The sequence below is a fragment of the Myodes glareolus genome, chromosome 9 (assembly GCF_982192425.1).
Source record: "Myodes glareolus chromosome 9, mMyoGla1.1, whole genome shotgun sequence".
Classification (NCBI taxonomy): Eukaryota; Metazoa; Chordata; class Mammalia; order Rodentia; family Cricetidae; genus Myodes; species Myodes glareolus.
In genome coordinates, this window is record NC_142034.1 from 5,981,313 (window position 1) to 6,000,854 (window position 19,542).

Sequence of the window (19,542 nt, forward strand, 5' to 3'; positions counted from 1 at the left end):
CACCCTCCTATAGGATCCCTCCTGGTACAGGGTCTCTGCTTCAGCCTTAGGCTGGGGGGGGGTCTCCATTTCGTGTGCCCTGTATGAGGTCATGCCAGTGAATGCCTGTACATGTGTAGGCCTCCCCTTCTCTCTGGCAGTCCCTGGACCTCAGAAAGGCCACTAGGAACATGACCTAAAGATTCAGCTTGAAGCTTTTCTCAAGGACCCTCTGCCTCTTGAATTTTCCAGATACAGCTTCTGGTTTTTATGACTTAGGTCCCTAGTTGGTTTTATAACATTTAAGCTAAGAGGGGCAGTTGAGGCAGGGTGGGGCAGCACAAAATATCTTTACAGTTAAAAAGGGGCGCTGGTCTCTCCACATACCCTCACAGCCTTGAAGCAGAACCTTTTGCTATCTCGGCCTGTGTCCCTAGGGGCCAGGGAGTCAGGCAGCAGCTGTGTGAACGTGTGCCAGCGGTGCTTTCTTTGTGGCCTCCTAGATCCCGGCCCAGGTACCCAGCGCTGGCTGCTGAGGTGCCGTGTGTACGTGTAGACAGCAGACTGATGTTTCTTAACACAGTCACAAGGCTGTTGCTGTCTGGGGCTGGTCCTAGGTCGCTGTGGGAATCTATGCAGTCCCGCTTCATGGTGAGGCTCACTGCTTTCATTGGAGTCAAAGCCGCCCAACTTCTGGAGTTTGCTTTAGTTGTCCTTGCTAAAAGTTCTGTAACCTAGTGCTAGAATCATCCTTTTCAGCATCCTGACTTGCTCTCTGGCAGTCACCTTTCACGGCTGAGAGAGGAGAGGCCTTTACTGGGGGTACTGGGTTCCTAGTGTGTGGTTGCCATTTTTGAGCAGGGGAGATGCAGAGCTTAGAGGTTAGCTAAGAGGTTGCTGAGAGGTGGTAGAGGAGCAGTTGAGATTTAGAGACCCAAGAACAGAGGAGACAAACTAGCCTGGCAGAGAACCAGCTCTGCCTGGGCTCTTGGAGTCCATCCAGCAGCGTGGTACCAGTAGATGGTGTTGCTGGGGTTCGCATGAATCCAGGGCAGGCTCTGCAGTGCTACAGATAAGGAACATACTGCAGCTGGGCAGGCAGGGTACCCAGATTAGAAGAGTGGTGTCCAGTGATAGCTGGTTTCAGGGTGCCAGCCACAGCCCAGTGTTATGCCAGCCCCACCTCGTCCTGAGCACGGATCACCCAGGGTCAGAGGGCAGGCCCTGGGAGAAGAATTTAACTCACTGGGATGTTTGCTTTTGTAGAATGAGCTTAACCTTAGGTAGAGTGCACTCTGCCTGCAGACCTGCTGCTTTCATGCCTGTCTCATCTTCTCTACAGCTGAAGCTGGAGGACCGCTCTGTGGTGCCCCGGGATGTGGTCCGCCACATGCGTTCAACTGTGAGTCTCTCGTCCCCATCCCATCCTGAGTCTTCAGCCTGTCTGCTCCCACTCCTGCCTGGCTGGGGAGGGAGGGGCTCTTGGGACTGTCTGGGTGGGGTGTGCCATGGCAGCCTTGTGGGATATTTTCTCCCTCCCCTAGGACAGTCAGTGTGGCACGGTGATAGACGTCAATATCGACTGTGCTGTCAAGCTAATTGGCACCAACTGCATCATCTACCCTGTCAACAGCAAGGATCTCCAGCACATCTGGGTAGGTGGCTCTGGTCTTGGCCGTGTGACATCTGTGCTGCTCCTGCCAAGCGTATCCTGCTAGGTCAGTCAGATAACACAGTGCTTGTTCGCTGCGGCCAGCCTGCTCATGGCATCCTCGGTGCTGCCCTTGCAAGTGAGCTGTTAGACATGAGGTCAGGGTGTGCTCTTCCCCGGCATCAGAGTAAATCACTGAATGTAGTTATTTTGTTTTCTCACCTAACACTGACGTTTATGTGTGGGGTTGTTTTGCCTGCGTATGGTCTCTATCACTTACATGTCTGATATCAGAAAGTATGTTTGGATCCCCTGGAACTGGAGTTATAGATAGTTATGAGCTGCCATGTGGGTGCTGGGAATGAAACCCAGGTCCTCAGCAAAAGCAGTCACTGCTCTTAACTGCTGAGCCATCTCTCTAGACTTATGAGAACTTGTCCGTACTGAGGACCTGTGGTTTTAGTGAGGTTCAACTCAGTCCTTTGACCCCTGCGAGCACCAGGCACATATGATGGCACACACACACATTCAGCAGATAAAGATAAGTAACAACAAACAGGTTTCTTTTTAATAATATATTTTTAAATGATTTTAGACTTAGCCAAAAGTGCTAAAGTTCATGCGCCCACTTCTCCAGTGTCTGCAGCTCTTAGCCTCTGCCGCTCACTCCAGCCATTTATCTCCCAAACCGTTAGAAAGAGGGCTGCCCAGCACCCCTGCTCACTGAATTGATGCTTTCCAGAGATCTGGGTGCAGCCACTAGATAAGGGGTCACCGGTGACCCCTTTCTACCTAAGCTTAGACTGCTCAGTCATCCCAGCTATGTCCTTCCTTCCATGTGGGCCCTGAGCACATTCAGGAAGACACCTGGCATTTGCTTGTTCTTTGTTTTCCATCTGGGATGCTCCCCAGTCTGTCATCCTGAACTGTGACCTTCATCTTCAGCAGCTCGTACATGGTGTTGTCTCATGGACAGACTCACTACATGAGAGCCTGCTGCCCTGCCCAGCTGTCCCCGGGCTTTATGTCCAGCAGCTGTACCCTGCACTTGGGTCAAGTTGGTCAGCACAGCGCTCCCCATGTGTAAAAGCCCCTTCCATTACCCTCAGTGAGTAGTTATATTCCCCCAGGGAACTGTTCCTCAGATAGATAGTCATCTGCAAGCCTTATCCTTGGGCACGTTGCCACCTAAATGTGACTCCGACTGTCACACATGGTATGATCTGAGGTTTGTGTTGGTTGGCATTCTTCTGTGTGGAAGACCTGCACCTACTGCCCAGTTTGTTCCCTTCTCATTTTTATGTGCTATGCACTCGAGGTCTGTTTCCATAGTACAGTTCCCTCATCACATGTTTGCTCTAACTGTCCCACACTAGGAAGCTCCTTTGGTCTGGCTGGCTTCTGTTTGCTGAGCACTTTTTCAACAGCGAGAATGCTGCCTTCAGTGTCCATGGTGAATTGACCTTTTTTTTCAAGGCCTTAACTGTCCACAAAGCCCACGTCCCAACCACGCCGACCTCCCAGCTTTGCTTTATCTCCTTTGCCACTGTGGGACACTCCCACCTACTGGGCAGTCCACACACTACTGCCCACTCACTGGAAAGGGCCTTGGCATGTAGCACAATTCAATTGTCGAGAACCTTCCTTCTGCATCTTAGCATAGTAAAGAAAATCCCAGGCCTTGTGCCCTTGCTCACTGCCTGTATGCTTGGTCTGCAGCCCTTCATGTATGGAGACTACATCGCCTATGACTGCTGGCTAGGGAAGGTCTATGACTTGAAGAATCAGATCATCCTTAAGTTGTCTAATGGTGCCAGGTAGGTATCAGTTTGGGGATGGTTGTTTGCTCCAAGGGAGTATCTCCAGGAGCTCTGAGGTCAGGTGTGGTCCGGGACAGTATGGGTGCTGGCATTCAGCACCTGTATCCCAGGGCTAACTCTGATCTCTCTCCTACAGCTCAGGTTTGGGGCTATCTGAACTTGGTGAAATGTCTTCATCTCCGTGTCTGAGTGTCGGTGCTCTGTTCTGCGTGTGCTAACAGTGGCAGACGCCGACGTGGGGCTGGGCTGAGCTACAGAGGTGGAAGATAAGTGGTGGGTTGGTGCCTCTGGCCCTGGTGGAAACCAAGCCTCTGTCCTCTGTTTCAGGTGCTCCATGAACACGGAAGATGGTGCCAAACTCTACGACGTCTGCCCACACGTCAGTGACTCGGTACATATCCCCTTCTCTGTTGCTCCCTGCTTAGGCATGAAAACTGTCCAAGCCCTAGGCAAGGGATTGTGAGGCATGGGGCCAGTGTGCCCGGGAGCACCTGGAGGCCTGGGCAGGGGCAGGAAGTATAGTTGTATTAGTTTTATTTGGGTGGTTGGCTGAGTGAGGGTGGAGTGGGGAGTGTTTTAAGATTTATTTTATGAGAGAATCAGAAAGAGAATGTGGTTGTATTTGAAGGCAAGAAGAGGCATCAGATCCCCTGGGGTCTGAATTAGAGGTAATTGTGAGCCTTAAGTTTGGTATTGGAAACCAAACTTGGGTCCTCTGCAAGAGCAGCCAGTGCTCTTAACACCCCAGCCCCTTTTGTTTTTTTGAGACAGAGTCTGTAGTTCAGGCTAACCTCCAACACAAAACTCCACCTCCTGAGTGCTAGGATTTCAGGTGTGCCACTGTGCTGTGGCCCTTCAGTACAGTCAGTAGTTAGTCAGCAAGATGTGCCAGCAGAGTAGCATATGGAGGTAGTGTGTACTAGGGTGTGTTTACACAGGTGTATGTGCACACTTCTCCCTAGAGCTTTGATCCTGACCCCAGAATCACAGTGCGTGAGACTCCGTTAGGCCTAGAACAGTTTGCAGCTGCATTTTGATGATTCCTGGGCACCCAGTTTGTACCAGGCTTGTAAAGTATTCTCCGCAGACTGTGCTGCAGGGAGCCTCCTGCAAGGCAAGCACAGCACTCCTGGCTAAGGAGGCCTCCTCAGGTGCATTTTCCTCTGCTCCAACCCTTCAGGGTCTCTTCTTTGATGACTCCTATGGCTTCTACCCAGGCCAAGTGCTTATTGGCCCTGCTAAGATCTTCTCTAGTGTCCAGTGGCTCTCAGGGGTCAAGCCTGTACTCAGCACCAAGAGCAAGTTCCGTGTGGTGGTGGAGGAGGTAAGGGTATAACCTGTAGGGCGAGGGCTGAGTTGTAGGCCCTGGGGCTAAGCTATTTACCTGCTCCCAGGACCCAAACCCTGGGGACCTGAAAGGGGTTTGGGCATGGGGCAGCCCAGGCTCTATTGTGGGATAGCTGATTGGCAGAAACCCTCCCCTTGCTCTGTTCAAGGAGAGTGGAGGGATCATGACTCCTAATGCATGGGTGGCCACAGTATTTCTGAATGTGCTGCTGCAGGCCTTGAAAAAGTCGACCTCTGATTACACCCCTGTCTCACTCATCTGTCCTCAGGTTCAGGTTGTGGAGTTGAAAGTCACATGGATTACCAAGAGTTTCTGCCCTGGGGGCACGGACAGCGTTAGCCCCCCACCTTCTGTTATCACTCAGGAAAACCTAGGCAGGTAAGCATGCCCCTACCCCCCAAATCCCAGGAACTCACCCGGGCATGTCTTGGTGGGGCCATAAATGCATTAGAGGGCCAAGCCTCCCACCGACCTCTCAGAAGTCCATCCAAGCTCCCATTTTTTTCTCTTCAGGGTGAAGCGTCTCGGATGCTTTGACCATGCTCAGCGGCAGCTTGGGGAACGCTGTCTATATGTCTTCCCAGCCAAGGTAGAGCCGGCCAAGATTGCCTGGGAATGTCCAGAAAAAAACTGCGCCCAGGGGGAGGGCTCTATGGCCAAGAAGGTATGTCCTTGAGGCGGGTGGGTGTGGGCACTCATGGAACTGGCCATGAGCCATTTCCGCAGCCAGCAAGGTGGGTCTGGGCTCTAGGCCTTGGGGCAGCCATGAGGACCCTTGCTGGCCACTTAGGTGTTTATAGCTCTACCCCCAGAGACAGAAATGCCTGGGTCCAGGGTGGGCCCCTGCCTGCCTCACCCCACAACCGTCTCGCCTTTGCTCTGCTCTCATAGGTGAAGCGCCTGTTGAAGAAGCAGGTCGTGAGGATCATGTCCTGCGCCCCAGATACCCAGTGTCCTAGGGACCATTCCATGGAGGACCCAGACAAGAAAGAGGAAGCCAGAGCAAAGAGCGAAGTAGGGTCTCCTAGCCCCGAGGAGCAACCTGATGGATCAGCCAGCCCAGTGGAGATGCAGGACGAGGGGGTAGAGGAGCCTCAGGAGCCGAGCGAGCCGCTGCCCCCCTTCCTGTTGAAGGAGGGTGGAGATGATGGGCTGCACTCGGCAGAGCAGGATGCAGACGACGAGGCTGCTGACGATACAGATGACACCAGCTCGGTGACCTCCTCCGCCAGCTCCACCACCTCCTCCCAGAGCGGCAGTGGCGCCAGTCGTAAGAAGAGTATTCCCTTGTCCATCAAAAACTTGAAACGTAAACACAAGAGGAAGAAGAATAAGATTACCCGGGACTTCAAGCCTGGAGACAGGTAAATTCCAGGTGTTCGTTGTCCTACAGGGCCCAGCCAGGGCCCAGGAAAGAGCGCACACGTGTACTCAGGAGCTCGTGGTGCTCCCATCCCCAGGGATGGTGCCTAGGGTAGGCTTGGCAGACTGCTGACGTGTAGTGTAGTGGCTGCCTGAGTTCTCCCCTATGGGTGCTGTCCCCAGAGAATGTCACGCTTGGCACAGGTAAGCTTTAGACACACTGGACACTCTCACCCTGCCCACTTGAGACTCAGGTAGGCCTGGAAGTGATGGAAGGTCAGCTCCTCTCTCTCCAAGAAGCATATCTGTGTCGCCTGGCTCACGGGCCTGTCTTGGCAGGGTGGCAGTGGAGGTCGTAACCACGATGACCTCAGCTGATGTGATGTGGCAGGATGGCTCTGTGGAGTGCAACATCCGCTCCAACGACCTCTTCCCGGTGCACCACCTGGACAACAATGAATTCTGTCCTGGAGACTTCGTGGTGGACAAGCGAGGTAGTGCTAAGCCTCAGGGTGGTCAATGGGACACTCTGGACAAGGTCAGGGGTCAGTGGAGATGGGACTTGGGGAAGCCTGTGTGGTTGTAGGCAGGCCCCCCCAGGGCTTCTCAGGTAGTCACGTCCCTTCTGGTTTTCCTAGTCCAGAGCTGCCCAGACCCTGCTGTCTACGGTGTGGTGCAATCTGGGGACCATGTTGGCCGTACCTGCATGGTGAAATGGTTTAAGCTGCGGCCGACTGGGGATGACGTGGAGGTGAGCTTGCAGACCTGTTTCTTTCCGGGGGGCTCCAGGGAAAGGGGTGAGGACCTGGCTCATGCTGGCTTGGTTTATGTTACAGCTCATTGGAGAAGAGGAGGATGTGAGTGTCTATGACATTGCTGACCACCCTGACTTTCGCTTCCGCACGACTGACATTGTCATTCGCATTGGTAACACTGAGGATGGGGCTCTGCCCAAGGAGGATGAGGTAGGTGTGCTCTCCAAGTTCATGTGCTGGGCAGTGCCTGCGCTTCCTGACACTGCCACCAGCTGGCTTCAGGAGATAAGACCTGGAAGTCTTACAGCTCAGTGTCTCAGGATGGCCAACATGGCCTGCATTACAGACAGGCAGCCCAGGCGCCTGCTGGACTCGGGCCCCTTAGACCCTGCCCAGTTGTTCCCTAGAGGGGTTACACTCCGTTGCAGCTGTGAGTACCACAGTCAACTGCAGCGGAGTCTTCGCAGGTTTGGAAATGGGACTTGAGACAGACCTTGAGCAAAGAGGGGGAGGGATATTAGGAGAGGGCAAGACAGATTCTAGACAGAGGGCAGAAACAAACCCTGAAGTCAGGATACACACGCTGGGAAGAGTGCCGAGCCAGGGAAGTAAAAGCAGTGCCTGCAGGGAAAGACTTGGTACAGTCTTGGAAAGGCCACTTAGTATTTGCTGCCCGGCCAGAAAGTGGGTGCCATGGATGGGGAACCTGGGGCTTCACAGCTTACCACCCAGTTGACTCTGTCCCCTTTGCCCTTCAGCCATCAGTGGGCCAAGTGGCCCGAGTTGACGTCAGTAGCAAGGTAGAAGTGGTGTGGGCTGACAACTCAAAAACCATCATCCTGCCGCAGGTAAGATTGACGAGAACCTCCCCGACTGCTCGCTGCCCCTGAAGGTGGCTCTCTAGTCTTCGCACATTAGCTCCAAGGGTTGGATCCCAGAGGTGTGAGGTTCCCAAACTTCTAGATTGCTCTAGAGTCTCCACACACTGTGTTGAGCCATGTGGGGTCTTTCCTGCCACAGTTTCTAGGATAACTGTTGACAGATACAGAAGGGCAAGAAAAAGCTGGCCTTATTTCAGTTGTCCCTAGCTGGTCCCCTTTCCCTCTCCCATATTTAGCTGACTCCATAGTCCAACTCTCCTTTCCTGGTGCACACAAGAGGGTAGGCCAAGGGAGGCAGAGAATGGCTTGTCCCTCACCTTGGCAGCCATTCTAGGGGAGAGCAGGGCACAGTGTAATCAACTTTAGAGCACCTGCTTCACCTGCCAATCAGGTGACCCACTTGCTCCTGATGGAGCCCGTCCTGGAGGTGGGCTGGCTTTGCTGAGGCTTCCCCTTGTGCCCCTCACTGCACAGAGCCTGAGAGAAGGTGGCACACGCATTAACTGAACTTCGTGTAAAGCTTGGGGTAGAAGGTGGGCAAAGGACCCCTTGCAGAGAACTGGAATCTTGTAGCATGGACAGGACTTCAGATGCAAAGTTGAGAACAGAGAAGGGGGAGGGATCAGCAAGGCCACCGTGAGTCATTAACAGGAGCAAAAGGGGCCAGAGCTGTGTCTGAATGGTTGTCTTCTGCCCCCAGCACTTATACAATATCGAGTCCGAGATCGAGGAGTCCGACTACGATTCGGTAGAAGGCAGCAGCAGTGGGGCGTCTTCGGATGAGTGGGAGGACGACAGCGACAGCTGGGAGACAGACACTGGGCTGGTGGATGACGAGCACCCCAAGATAGAAGACCTCGCCATCCTCCCCACAGAGCCGCCAGCAGCCCCTGAGGAGGACAAGGGGGTGGTAATCAGTGAAGAGGCAGCCACAGCTGCCATCCAGGGAGCCGTGGCCATGGCTGCTCCCGTGGCAGGGCTGATGGAGAAAGCTGGCAAGGACGGGCCTCCCAAGAGTTTCCGGGAGCTGAAAGAAGCCATCAAGATCCTGGAGAGCCTCAAGAACATGACCGTGGAGCAGCTGCTCACAGGGTCCCCCACCTCACCCACGGTGGAGCCGGAGAAGCCGACTCGGGAGAAGAAGTTTCTGGACGACATCAAGAAGCTACAGGAGAACCTCAAGAAGACCCTTGACAACGTGGCCATCGCTGAGGAGGAGAAGATGGAGGCGGTGCCCGACACAGAACGCAAGGAAGAGAAAACAGAGGCACAGTCACCAGTGAAGGCCGAGTGGCCCAGTGAGACTCCTGTGCTCTGTCAACAGTGTGGTGGCAAACCCGGTGTCACCTTTACCAGTGCCAAGGGCGAAGTGTTTTCTGTGCTGGAGTTTGCACCCTGTGAGTCGGCAGGAACGGCTGGTGTCCTTCCTCATTCGCCCCCCCCCGCCCCCAGGATTCCCTACCCCTGCCCTAAGGGATAGCACCTGGGTTCCCTCACCATCTAGAGTCTCCCAAGCAGCAGCTATCCAAGCCATACTCCAGGGCAGTGTGGGTTTGTCTGGAGCTGATGGGCTTCGGGTCAGGGCCTGACGGTTGTCTCCTTGCAGCAAACCACTCTTTCAAGAAGATTGAGTTCCAGCCTCCAGAAGCCAAGAAGTTCTTCAGCACAGTGCGAAAGGAGATGGCTCTGCTGGCCACCTCACTGCCCGATGGCATCATGGTCAAGACATTCGAGGACAGAATGGCAAGTGGGCTGCTGGGAACTTGGGGAGGCAGAAATAGGTACTGTTGGGCACCAAGGTGTAGCATCATCTACCTTGCCATGTTTCCAGGGATGGTGGCTCAGTCACCTGAGGTCCCAGAATGGAGTCCTGCAGCTACATGGGCACATTTGAGGGGCCACCTGGTCCTTCCTCTAAAATGTAACCAAGTGATATTGGTTCACACCTTTAATCAGTCAGGAGGCAGATGGATCTTTTGAGTCCAGACCAGCCTGGTCTATAAAGCAAGTCCCAGGACCACACAGCAACCCTGTCTTGAAAAACAAAACAAACATAGTAGCTTTGAACCCTAAAGCCCAGGAGGAGCTTTCGTGTATCTTCCCTGATCCCCCAAACCAGAGGCCTTTCCCCACTCTCGGCCCCTTGCAGGGAACTTGTCTGTCACAGCGCTGCCCTCAGTGTCAGCACACAACTGGTCCTTTTGTGGTTGGTCACTCCAGCTGCCCTGTAGACCAATGCCGGGAGCTCAGTGCTCCTGACTCCGCCTCTCAAGTGCTGGGATTGCAGGTGGAAGCTGGCACCCATCCCTACCCGAGTGCAGGGACACCTGTTTTACCTGGGAGAGTTCTTTGAGAATTTCAGCTGGTGCAGCTCTGCTGAGGGAGCGTAAGAGCACCGACTCTTTGTTTGGTTTGGTTTTGGTTTTCGAGACAGGGTTTCTCTGTAGCTTTGGAGCCTGTCCTGGCACTAGCTCTTGTAGACCAGACTGGCCTTGAACTCACAGTGATCCGCCTGCCTCTGCTTCCTGAGTGCTGAGATTAAAGGCACGCGCCACTGCTGCCTGACTACTTCTTGTTTTGTTGATGCTTTCTTCCCCATGTCTTCAAGACATCTCCTCAGGGTACCCCAAAACCATACGGAAGAAAGGGTCCTTCTTTCTCTCCATTTTCCCAGCTACTGTCTGCTCTACTCTGGTGCCCTGGCAGGGGTGACCTCATTCACGTACATACAGAAACCAGTGCCTGTATCCTGATGTCACAGTTGTTCTGGCCTCTGCCAGTCCTTGCCATTGAGCTCAGACCCCCAGTACCTTCCTTCCAGCTGTGTGACTACACCTCTGCCCCCAGAACTAAAAGCAGACATTTGGGTTAGCTGTCTCCATGGCTGTGACTCTGGAGTTCTGCCTCCTCCCTGCCCTGTCTGCACAGTGCTCTGGGAGGAAGCGAGGCCAGACTCCAGACACCAGCCAGCCCTTGTCTGTTTCCTCCAGGACCTCTTCTCAGCACTGATCAAGGGCCCCACTCGGACTCCCTACGAAGATGGCCTCTACCTGTTTGACATTCAACTTCCCAACATCTACCCAGCGGTGCCCCCCCACTTTTGCTACCTCTCCCAGTGCAGTGGCCGCCTGAACCCCAACCTGTATGACAATGGGAAGGTGTGCGTCAGCCTCCTGGGTACCTGGATTGGAAAGGTGAGGATGGGCCCCAGTGGAGATGGTGGCACAGTGGGGCTGATGTCCACCTGGGACAGACCTGAAGGTTTCATTTGTGTTTCAGGGGACAGAGAGGTGGACCAGCAAATCCAGCCTTCTGCAGGTGCTCATCTCTATTCAAGGTACGACGGGCTGGCAGGCACACCGACGGGCGTCCCCCAGCCTGCCCTCGTGTGTTTGCCTACTAACTGGACTCTTTCTGACAGGTCTGATCCTGGTAAATGAACCGTACTATAACGAAGCTGGCTTTGACAGTGATCGGGGCCTGCAGGAAGGCTACGAGAACAGTCGCTGCTACAATGAGATGGCATTGATCCGCGTGGTACAGTCCATGACCCAATTGGTCCGACGGCCTCCTGAGGTCTTTGAGCAGGAGATTCGACAGCATTTCAGTGTGGGTGGCTGGCGTCTGGTGAACCGCATTGAATCCTGGCTGGAAACGCACGCCATGCTGGAGAGGGCCCAGGCACTGCCCAATGGGGTCCCTAAAGACAGCAGCTCTCTGGAGCCCCTGGCTGTAGCTGAACTCTCAGACTCCGGCCGCGAAGAGCCTGAGGATGTGGGGGTGGCCCCTGGGGAGGCCTCCCAGGGCTCAGACTCGGAGAGTGGTGCCCAGGGCCCAGCCTCAGCCAGCAGGGACCACACGGGGCAGACTGAGACAGCCCCTGATGCATCAGCACCGCCAAGCGTTAGACCAAAGAGGAGGAGGAAGAGCTACCGCAGCTTCCTGCCTGAGAAGAGTGGCTACCCTGACATCGGCTTCCCCCTCTTCCCGCTTTCCAAGGGCTTCATCAAGAGCATCCGGGGGGTCCTGACACAGTTCCGCGCTGCCCTCCTCGAGGCAGGCATGCCCGAGAGCACAGAGGACAAGTAGCTTCCAGGTCTTGAAAAAGGAGTATCACGGTGGGAGAGGCCAGCCGCTGCCTGCTCCCTCCCTTCCCGAGAACTTGCCCCTCTCCCTGCCCCTTCTGTCCCCAGTTGGAGCCTTCCACTTCCCTCCTCCCTGCGGCAAGTTTGATGAAGTGCAAGAAGTGTCCCGAGACGGGAGATGCTGCGTTCTGTCCCTCAGCCATGTTCAAAGGCAGGTCCCTGGAGCACTGGGACCTCCATTGCTGGTCCTCTTGTTGCTCCAGCCGAATGTCCTGACACTTGTTCCCTAGCTGTCCCTTCTCAGGTCAGAGGTGGGGTGTTGAGGAACCTACAGGTGGCAGGAGGGTGGACGTGCCTTGCATGACGTGTGGCTGCTCCTGCAATGCTCCTGGTCCCTTTCCTCTTGAGCTTGACTGTAGCCTCCCCACACCCCAGATCCTGCTGCCACACTGGGTCCTCCATCTCTTGGAGCTGTGGCTGACTTTGGCCTGTCAGTGCGTTATAGCCCTTAGGCCTGTTGAACTTCCTCTCTAAGAGAGGTTGGGACTGAGCTAAGGTTCAAAGTAATACCCAAGAGAGGTGGTAGCCCTCACATACAAATATGGAGTCAAGGACAGGGTGCTGCTGGGAAGGAAATGGCTGTAGGTGCCTTGCTCTTCCAGTCCGGGCTGGCAGCGACACTGGCAACCCTATCTAGTGCTGCTTGTGTGGGCGGTACTGACATCTACTCCATCTAGCCCCGTTTTGTCCCTGCTGAGACCACAGGGCATCTGCACAAACCAGGCCAGCAACAAGGGCCTCTCCCCATCCAGCGGCTCCTGTCAGTCAGCCTTAGCTTATAGACTCTGCAGGCGCAGTCTGAGGGAGGAGGGAGGCTGGATGGCAGCAGGAGCTTCCCCCCACCCCTACAGGCCCAGAGGTTTACAAGTTTCTAAGCTTTTGATAATGTGAAGCTCCAGATAGAGAGGATGCTGTTGAGCAAATTGCAGCTATGTTATTTCTGGTGTATGTATGTAATATTTAAGGTTGGGAAAATAATCTCAAAAGCAAAGATACTAACTCTTACTAGAAAAAAAGACAAATAAAATGTAAAACAGGCAAAAAAAAAAAAAAGCCAAAGCATGATGCGTCTTGTCAGCCTTAAGTGGGCTCCATGCCTGTGCTGTGCCAGGACCGCCAACCAGAAACTGGAACACTCAGCAGGAACCTGTTGGTGCCTCACGGACATCACGAGTGCCGGGTGGGGCTGTGCATCCCGGGGCATCATTCGTGTGGAGATGTGAATGCCCGCTGCTTACAATATCTGTATAAAGTGCTGTGTGATTAAACTTTTTTTTACTTGCATTTTTTGGGGGGCTGGCTCATTAACAAGACAAGGTGACACCATTAAACCTGCCTCTGCCATTCGTTCAGGCTCTGTTGCTTTCTATGGGCCAGAAACCACCCTCCCATGCCATTTCCTCAAGGGGGTCTGGCAGTGGACCCTTCATCTCCAGTCATGGGGTCTGTGGGGTGGACAGTTGAGTGTCCTGATGGCAGTCAGCTCGACACTGGGTAGTGGACACCAGTGTGCTGAGTTCCAGATTCTGGGGGAACTGGCGTCACAGAATCTAGCGATGGGCAGGTGTCACTGTTCTGGTCTGCAAGCTGGAATGGTGCCCTAGTTTGGGGGAGGTGGCATCTACCACTTTCCTGCTGCTTCCTCTCTATTCCTGCCTAGAACTGTTAAAAGACAGGTTGTGAGGGCCGAGAAGATGTCATGGTGTGACTACTGCCAGTTTTTCAGTTTGAAATGTTTTGTCAGAATCTCTTCCCTGGAGAGAGATTAGCGAGTCTCCAGGTCCTGACAACGAAGTTCGGGTCCACATGGGTGAGGGTTTAGTCGCAGAGGTTTTAGAGCAGAGGGGACTCCAAAGCAGTCACTAGAAGTCCACCCAGCACAGGTAATGGTGTCCCTGGAGCCACGTGGATGGGATGTCCCCACTTCCCTCCCACCCCATCTCATGCTCTAGTGCTCCCCAAGACCAGTTGAAATTAGGGCAGAATTATATAGAAGTGGCCAGGAGGAGATACCAGTGTCTCTTTTGGCAGTGCCTAGTACACAGGCCCAGGTGATCACCCACATTCAACAGGATTTGCCTCCTGTTTGCCTGTCTCCCCGAGATTTGTAACACAGGAATGAAGCCTTGCTCAGTCCACTCAGTGCCAACTGGATCTGAGGGCAGAGCCTCAGTCTTCCCATGTGGGGGTGGGGCAGCTGGCCAGGCTCTGAGGGCCTCCGCAGCTGAAGGGAGTCTGATTATCGGTCCCTAAGGAGTCCATGTGCCCAGCACCAGCATAACTGCGCCATGGGCCTATAACTGATCGTGTGCTTGCATAGCATGTCAGAGACCCTGGCTTCAGTCCTCAGTATAATTTCATAGCCCTTGCTAGTGTAAAACCACATTCTCTTCCCAGTCCTAGGACAGGATCAGCAGATTGGAAAAGTCACTTTATTTGGATTTGATTCCGCAGAGAAGGGCTCCAAGCACAATGGTGAGTGCCTTCTATATGCAACTGCCCAGCCAGAGGGCGCCCGCCCAGCTTCACATTATAGCATTTAGGGGGCAGAGCCTTTCTTACAGCCCCACCTTCCTACTTTTCTCTACAAGGTCCCTACCACCTCCACGTGAGCTTTAGATAGCCTCCCATATGAGGGGATGGATGCAGGAGAGGGTCCCATCTCAGTGTAGACAAAGGCACAGAGAACCAGGGAATCATAATGGTTTTTCTGGAGATGACCTCTGCTGGGGCTCCCAGCTGGACGGGGCTTCTCTGCTGCCACAAACCATCCAAAAATAGTTTGGGTGCACTTGGCCCTGCACAGCTTCACATACCATCAACTCCCCATCCACAGAAAACACGCCCCTCTGGTTCTTGGGCTCCAGGCGGAAGGCAACCACAGGCACGTGCACCAAGTATGGGCAGTTATACTCCATATGCCTGCCCTTCTGCATGGCCAGGAAGAGGCGCAGTAGCGTGGACCTTGACACCCCCGCACGCACATAGAACAGATGCATAACGCCAGCCTCACAACGGCCCATGGGTGCCGCGAACATCTCGGTGCTCAGGTGGGTATGTAGCAGTACCAGCACCAGAACGAAATCCTGTTCTGGCACCACGGTCCAGTGAGAAGGCACCGGCTCCTCCAGGGGAACAAGGTATGTGTCCACAGGGCCTTTCTGCGCCTGTGCCGGAGAGGCAGGCATCTCAGAGGCAGCATTTCCTACAGGAAGGTAGGCCAGTTGGCCCTGGTAGATTCGCAGGGTTGCTAGGCGAAAGATGGTCCCCATCGTGAAACGGATCTCCCCCAAGCGCCTGTACTTCTCAGTCTCCAGGTCCACATCAGCAACGAAGCCCCAGGACAAGCTGAGCACAGAATAGAGCTGCAGTCCGGAAGCAGTGTGCAGTGACAACAGATTCATGGGCGACAGGTGGCGGCGGCATAAAAGCAGCGTGCAGTTGGTCAGGAGGGTTTCACTAGTCGCCTGCTCATACCTGCAAGGTTAAAGTTCAGGTGGAATGGGGCAGGAGCGCTCATGCATCCCCCTTTAGACCTTTTGAGGGAGTGGGACCTGGGGAGTTAGTGGATGCGGCTCCAGAAGAGACAGTGGAGCTTCCCACAGGAACTTGGAAAACGTGGTGGTAGGGGACATGGCCTGCTTGGACCCTCAACTGTTACCCAGCATAGTAGTTCATGGAAGCCGCCAGCGCGTTGCCAGACCCTCCGGGGAGGCTACACAGGGGCTTCTGGATGGCAATCTCCCAGTCAGGCCGTGACATCAGCCCATTCACCACCTGTTAAAGCAGAGTGGCCTCAGTCCAGGAAACTATCCCAAACCCCCTGGGCCATCCCCCAGCTCAGTTCTTACCTCATGCATCAGACCATCGCCGGACATGACCACCAGGGCATCCCAGTGGCCCAGTTCCTCCGCACACACCAGCTCCCTGGCATGGTTCTGCCGTTCTGGGGGAGGATTTGATGCGCTCAGAGCTGGCTTTCTGGCAGAAAATGCTCCCTTCACCCCCTGGGGACAGTACTCACCCGTGAGTGTAAGTTTGAAGGATACTTCAGCCTCCTCCAGGAGGGGTTGTACGAATCTCTGGAAGAGCTGCAAAGCCTTGCCCTTGCCGCTCCGGGGGTTCAGCAGCACCAGCACTCTGCACGGCCGTGGGAGCAATCCCCTAGGGCAGCCTGCTATACAAAACAAACCAGGCGGGGTTGCAGAGAGGACTCAGGAATTAGAAGCACTGGCTGAGGATCCAGGTTCGGTTCCAGCGCCTGGATGGTGGGTGATTCACAATGGCCCCAAACTCCAGTCCCAGGGGATCCTACCCTCTTTTCTGACCTTCAAAGGCACCAAACACACATATAGGCACACACACATACATACATGCACACATGCTATCAAAACACTCATACACATAAAAAATAAAACTTTTAAACAAAAATAGCCTGGCGGTGGGGACGCACACCTTTAATCGCAGTACTCGGGAGGCAGAGGCAGATGAATCACTGAGTTCAAGGCCAGCCTGATGCTGATCTATAGAGTGAGTTCCAGAATGGCCAGTGTTACATAGAGAAACCTGTCTCGAAAAACCAGAGAGAGCGAGAGAGAGAGAGAGAGAGAGAGAGAGAGAGAAGGAATGAGGAAAAGAAGGGAGGGAGAGGAAAAGAAGGGAGGGAGAGGGAAAGAAAGAAGAAAGAGGGAGAAATAAGGAAGAGGGAGAGGGGAAGAAGGAAGGAAAGAAGGGAAGAAAAAGAAGGAAAGAAAGGAAGAAAAGAAGAAAGGCAATGTCCCCAACCAGCCGCCAGAGGGCGGAAGAGCTGCAGTAACATGACCGGAGGAGCCCAATACTTGGGTAACAGCCCTGTTACAGGAAGCGGCCTCCCACAGGTTGTCCCGGAGTGGGACACCGCGATACCTCTTTCTTTGGCTCAGGGCCAGACGACTTCTGGCCTTGTGGGATAAAATGCTTCTCTCGAGCGACCCTAGGCTTTCTATGGTCCATCATTTATTTATTGATCAAAGTGATCCATCCCTTCCTTCAGCTTTGTCCCAGACAGGTACCCCACAAACCTGGTTCCATAGCCAGGTCCCAGGGCTCCCGCTGACAAGGGGCCACCGGCGCTGTCCCGGCGCTGCTAGGGGTGACAGCGACTCCTGTATTCAGCTCCTTATCGGTGTTGCCCAGGAGGGTGTCTGACGACTGGTTGTGGGGCTCGCCCTCTCCACCTCCCTGGGCCGTGGGAGTGGCCCCGTCATTCCCCGAGGCGGCCAGATCTGAGGAACAGGAGGAGACAGGGTTGGTGGGGTTCCTGTCTGGGCTCTATGCATGTGGGGCAGGGTGCCCAGCCAGAGAGCACCTAGACCTCGCAGAGGGAGCTGCATGCTACGGAATCACAGAGCCCCATGCGTCCAGAATCAAGCTTTCCAAACGGATCTCCCACCCCACGAACGTTCCGTTCCAGGGGACTCTGGATTCCAGCCGACGAATGACTCAGTGACCCGTGGCTCCCTTCGTCAGGCCAGCTCTTCACCCCTTGGGGTTGGTGGATAGTCCCGTTGCAAAAATTCCCAGAACTGGCATTGCGAAGCGCTCACTCTGGCCCAGTCGCCGCGTCCCCCGCCTGAACTCCGAAGCCTCTGGGTCTCCGAGTCTCCAAAAGGGGTGCACGCTGCGCTCGTGAGAACAGTGCCCAGGTCCCGCAGGAGCCAGCCCGAGCTGGATGGACCCACGGCTGCCTTCTGCTCTGCCCCAGCACAAGTGTGCACTGAGGGCACAGGCATGTGGCGGTCTCCCTGGAGGGCCCACGAAGGCACCGCCAACTACGGGAGGGCGGGGGTGTGGGGGGACGTCCCTACCCAGTCGATCCCTCTAGCGGCCTGTGGCGGAAAGCAGCTCCTCCGGGCTCAACCTCGCGACTGAGGGACAACTGAAGCACAGGGTTGGCATCGACTCCCAGAGATCTTTCCCCTCCTGCTCAAACTCTTCGCTCAACTTGGCAGCGGCGCGGGGAGGGCGCTGAGTCTCTGCGCCAGCCTGGCCACGCCCCGCGTGCCTTGGGCTCTCCTGGGTGGAACCAGCGCAGCGCGCCGCCCTGGTCCCCCACCCGCCCGGGATCATCACAGTGCCGCCCGCAACACGGTCGCCACCGCCCGTGGCTCGGCCACATGTAGATGTTGGGGGTGGAGGACTGGATCCCTGGACTCAATTGTGCACCTCTGTCGAGGACAAGCTGGAGGAACAGCTCAGGAAACCAGCGAGGCGTGGAGTTCCGAGCACGGCTTTAAGCAGCGCGAAAGGGAGGGCGCAGCCCAAATCCCCGCGCCCAGCATCCGAGTGGGCCTCGGGTACGCGTGATTCTGCGCTCTCGCTGAGGACCCTGGGCTGCACCTCAACCGTTGCTCACAGTAGGGAGGCAGGGCCTCTTTGGCATCGCCTAGTCACAGCCTGATCAGAGAATTACACACCCAGATCCTTCCTGCTGTCCTAACTCTGGGCCAGGTCGGGTCACCCGCCACCGCCACCCGCAAGCTTCTCTTGTTCCCCTGTTCCTCCGTAGTGGATTTACTTTTAGCTTCCAGACGCAGCCGCTGGACCACTCAGCCGCCGAACCCGAAGCAGTTTGTCATGCCTTCCGGGAGAAAGCTGAACCGGTTTGGGGACTCCGAGCTGGAGCACGAAGTCCGGAGGAGGGAGCCTCCTCAGCAACCTCCAAAGTTGGAGCCTTTCCCCCAGGGAATACTGTCGAGGCCTGGGCAGCTGCCTGCAGCGGATGATCTGGATCCACGATCCTCACCAACTGGAGAAACCCAACAGCGTGGACAGGAGCACTGGGGGGCTCTCATCAGGATTGGAGGGGCAAGGATGGGGGCGTGGTCCCACCGCTTCCCACCCCCTCGGGCAAGTTCCTGGTGAAGAAGCTCGTGCCCGGGAGTATGCGCTTCGGTGGAGATTAACAGGACGCATGGGTCGTTGTGTAAGTGATATATTTCACGGCAAATGACTTAAGGGAGTCCATAAATAACCCGAGTTAAATTTCTGGAAGATTATTCGCGGAGACTGGGAAAATGAAGCTCCCAAGTCCGACTCGGTGACCTACCCAGGCAGGACCAAAACAGACACCAGACCCGTGGAGAAAGGAAGTTGCGATGGTCCGGCTCCAGATGCGGAGGGCTCTCACGCCCACGCCGGCCCCCGCGCGACCCCACACACCTCTCTCTTTGCATCGCCTTCTTCAAGTCCAGAAGGGGCGAGTTCCGGAGGAGCAGGGGAGCAGATAACAAAGCGCTGCAGTGAACTGGGTCACGCCTTGAAGGTGCCTTTTCTCCCAGGGGACTTCTGAGTTCCCAACCGAGTTTCTCACTATTTTAGGGGTCCCCGGCTGGCCAGGGGACGCAGGCTGAACCTGCGGTTCCGCACGCGTCTCTGCAATATGTACCTTGGCTCTGCACCGCCCCGGGACAGCCTGACCCAAGCCTTCCCAGAAGGTGACTCAGCGACACACTCGCGGGTGGAGAAACTCCCGGAAACAAAAAACTAGAGGAATTGGAGGAAACACGGGCGTCATCATCCACCCCCTGTGCCGCCGCGCGTGGCCACGAAGATCTGGTCCT

At 55.2% G+C, this 19,542-nt stretch overlaps 2 protein-coding genes across 7 annotated transcripts in view; one reads left to right on the top strand and one right to left on the bottom strand.

The window, feature by feature from the left end:
• The window catches only part of Ube2o (ubiquitin conjugating enzyme E2 O), a 43,298-nt gene extending 30,073 nt beyond the window's left edge, over positions 1-13,225 (top strand). The window contains exons 2-18 of one of the 2 annotated variants that reach the window (XM_085696074.2): positions 1,322-1,381; positions 1,524-1,634; positions 3,350-3,447; positions 3,778-3,841; positions 4,631-4,774; positions 5,067-5,176; positions 5,312-5,462; positions 5,690-6,162; positions 6,500-6,654; positions 6,799-6,911; positions 6,997-7,125; positions 7,674-7,763; positions 8,497-9,193; positions 9,403-9,539; positions 10,787-10,990; positions 11,076-11,133; positions 11,218-13,225. In XM_085696074.2, coding sequence (XP_085552200.2) covers positions 1,322-1,381; positions 1,524-1,634; positions 3,350-3,447; positions 3,778-3,841; positions 4,631-4,774; positions 5,067-5,176; positions 5,312-5,462; positions 5,690-6,162; positions 6,500-6,654; positions 6,799-6,911; positions 6,997-7,125; positions 7,674-7,763; positions 8,497-9,193; positions 9,403-9,539; positions 10,787-10,990; positions 11,076-11,133; positions 11,218-11,885 — 3,462 coding nt within the window. In that variant the 3' untranslated portion in view covers positions 11,886-13,225. The remainder of the gene's footprint in view (positions 1-1,321; positions 1,382-1,523; positions 1,635-3,349; positions 3,448-3,777; positions 3,842-4,630; positions 4,775-5,066; positions 5,177-5,311; positions 5,463-5,689; positions 6,163-6,499; positions 6,655-6,798; positions 6,912-6,996; positions 7,126-7,673; positions 7,764-8,496; positions 9,194-9,402; positions 9,540-10,786; positions 10,991-11,075; positions 11,134-11,217) is intronic. The other variant, XM_085696075.2, reaches the window with a different exon arrangement.
• Positions 13,226-14,359: 1,134 nt separating this feature from the next.
• Sphk1 (sphingosine kinase 1) lies at positions 14,360-19,170 on the bottom strand. Of its 5 annotated transcripts, none has more exons than XM_085696076.2 (6): positions 19,029-19,170; positions 17,002-17,205; positions 15,966-16,118; positions 15,793-15,887; positions 15,603-15,718; positions 14,360-15,418 (listed from the first exon to the last, which is right to left on the bottom strand). In XM_085696076.2, exons 1-6 carry the CDS (start codon positions 19,153-19,155, stop codon positions 14,638-14,640), a joined length of 1,476 nt encoding a protein of 491 aa, XP_085552202.1. In that variant the 5' UTR covers positions 19,156-19,170; the 3' UTR covers positions 14,360-14,637. The 5 variants fall into 5 exon arrangements, with proteins under 5 accessions (XP_085552202.1, XP_087765877.1, XP_048307889.1 ...); XM_087909751.1 differs by having other exon boundaries at positions 18,498-19,123; XM_048451932.3 differs by lacking the exon at positions 19,029-19,170 and adding an exon at positions 17,788-18,480.
• Positions 19,171-19,542: the final 372 nt, after the last annotated feature.

Excerpts from the sequence above, each read along its gene's own strand:
- Sphk1 (XM_085696076.2), bottom strand. The coding sequence starts at position 19,155 with ATGCAAAGAGAGAGGTGTGTGGGGTCGCGCGGGGGCCGGCGTGGGCGT. Across the intron at positions 17,206-19,028 it reads TCTGTTTTGGTCCTGCCTGG|ATCTGGCCGCCTCGGGGAAT; the intron begins GTAGGTCACCGA and ends CCTGTTCCTCAG. Across the intron at positions 16,119-17,001 it reads GGACCTGGCTATGGAACCAG|CAGGCTGCCCTAGGGGATTG; the intron begins GTTTGTGGGGTA and ends TGTTTTGTATAG.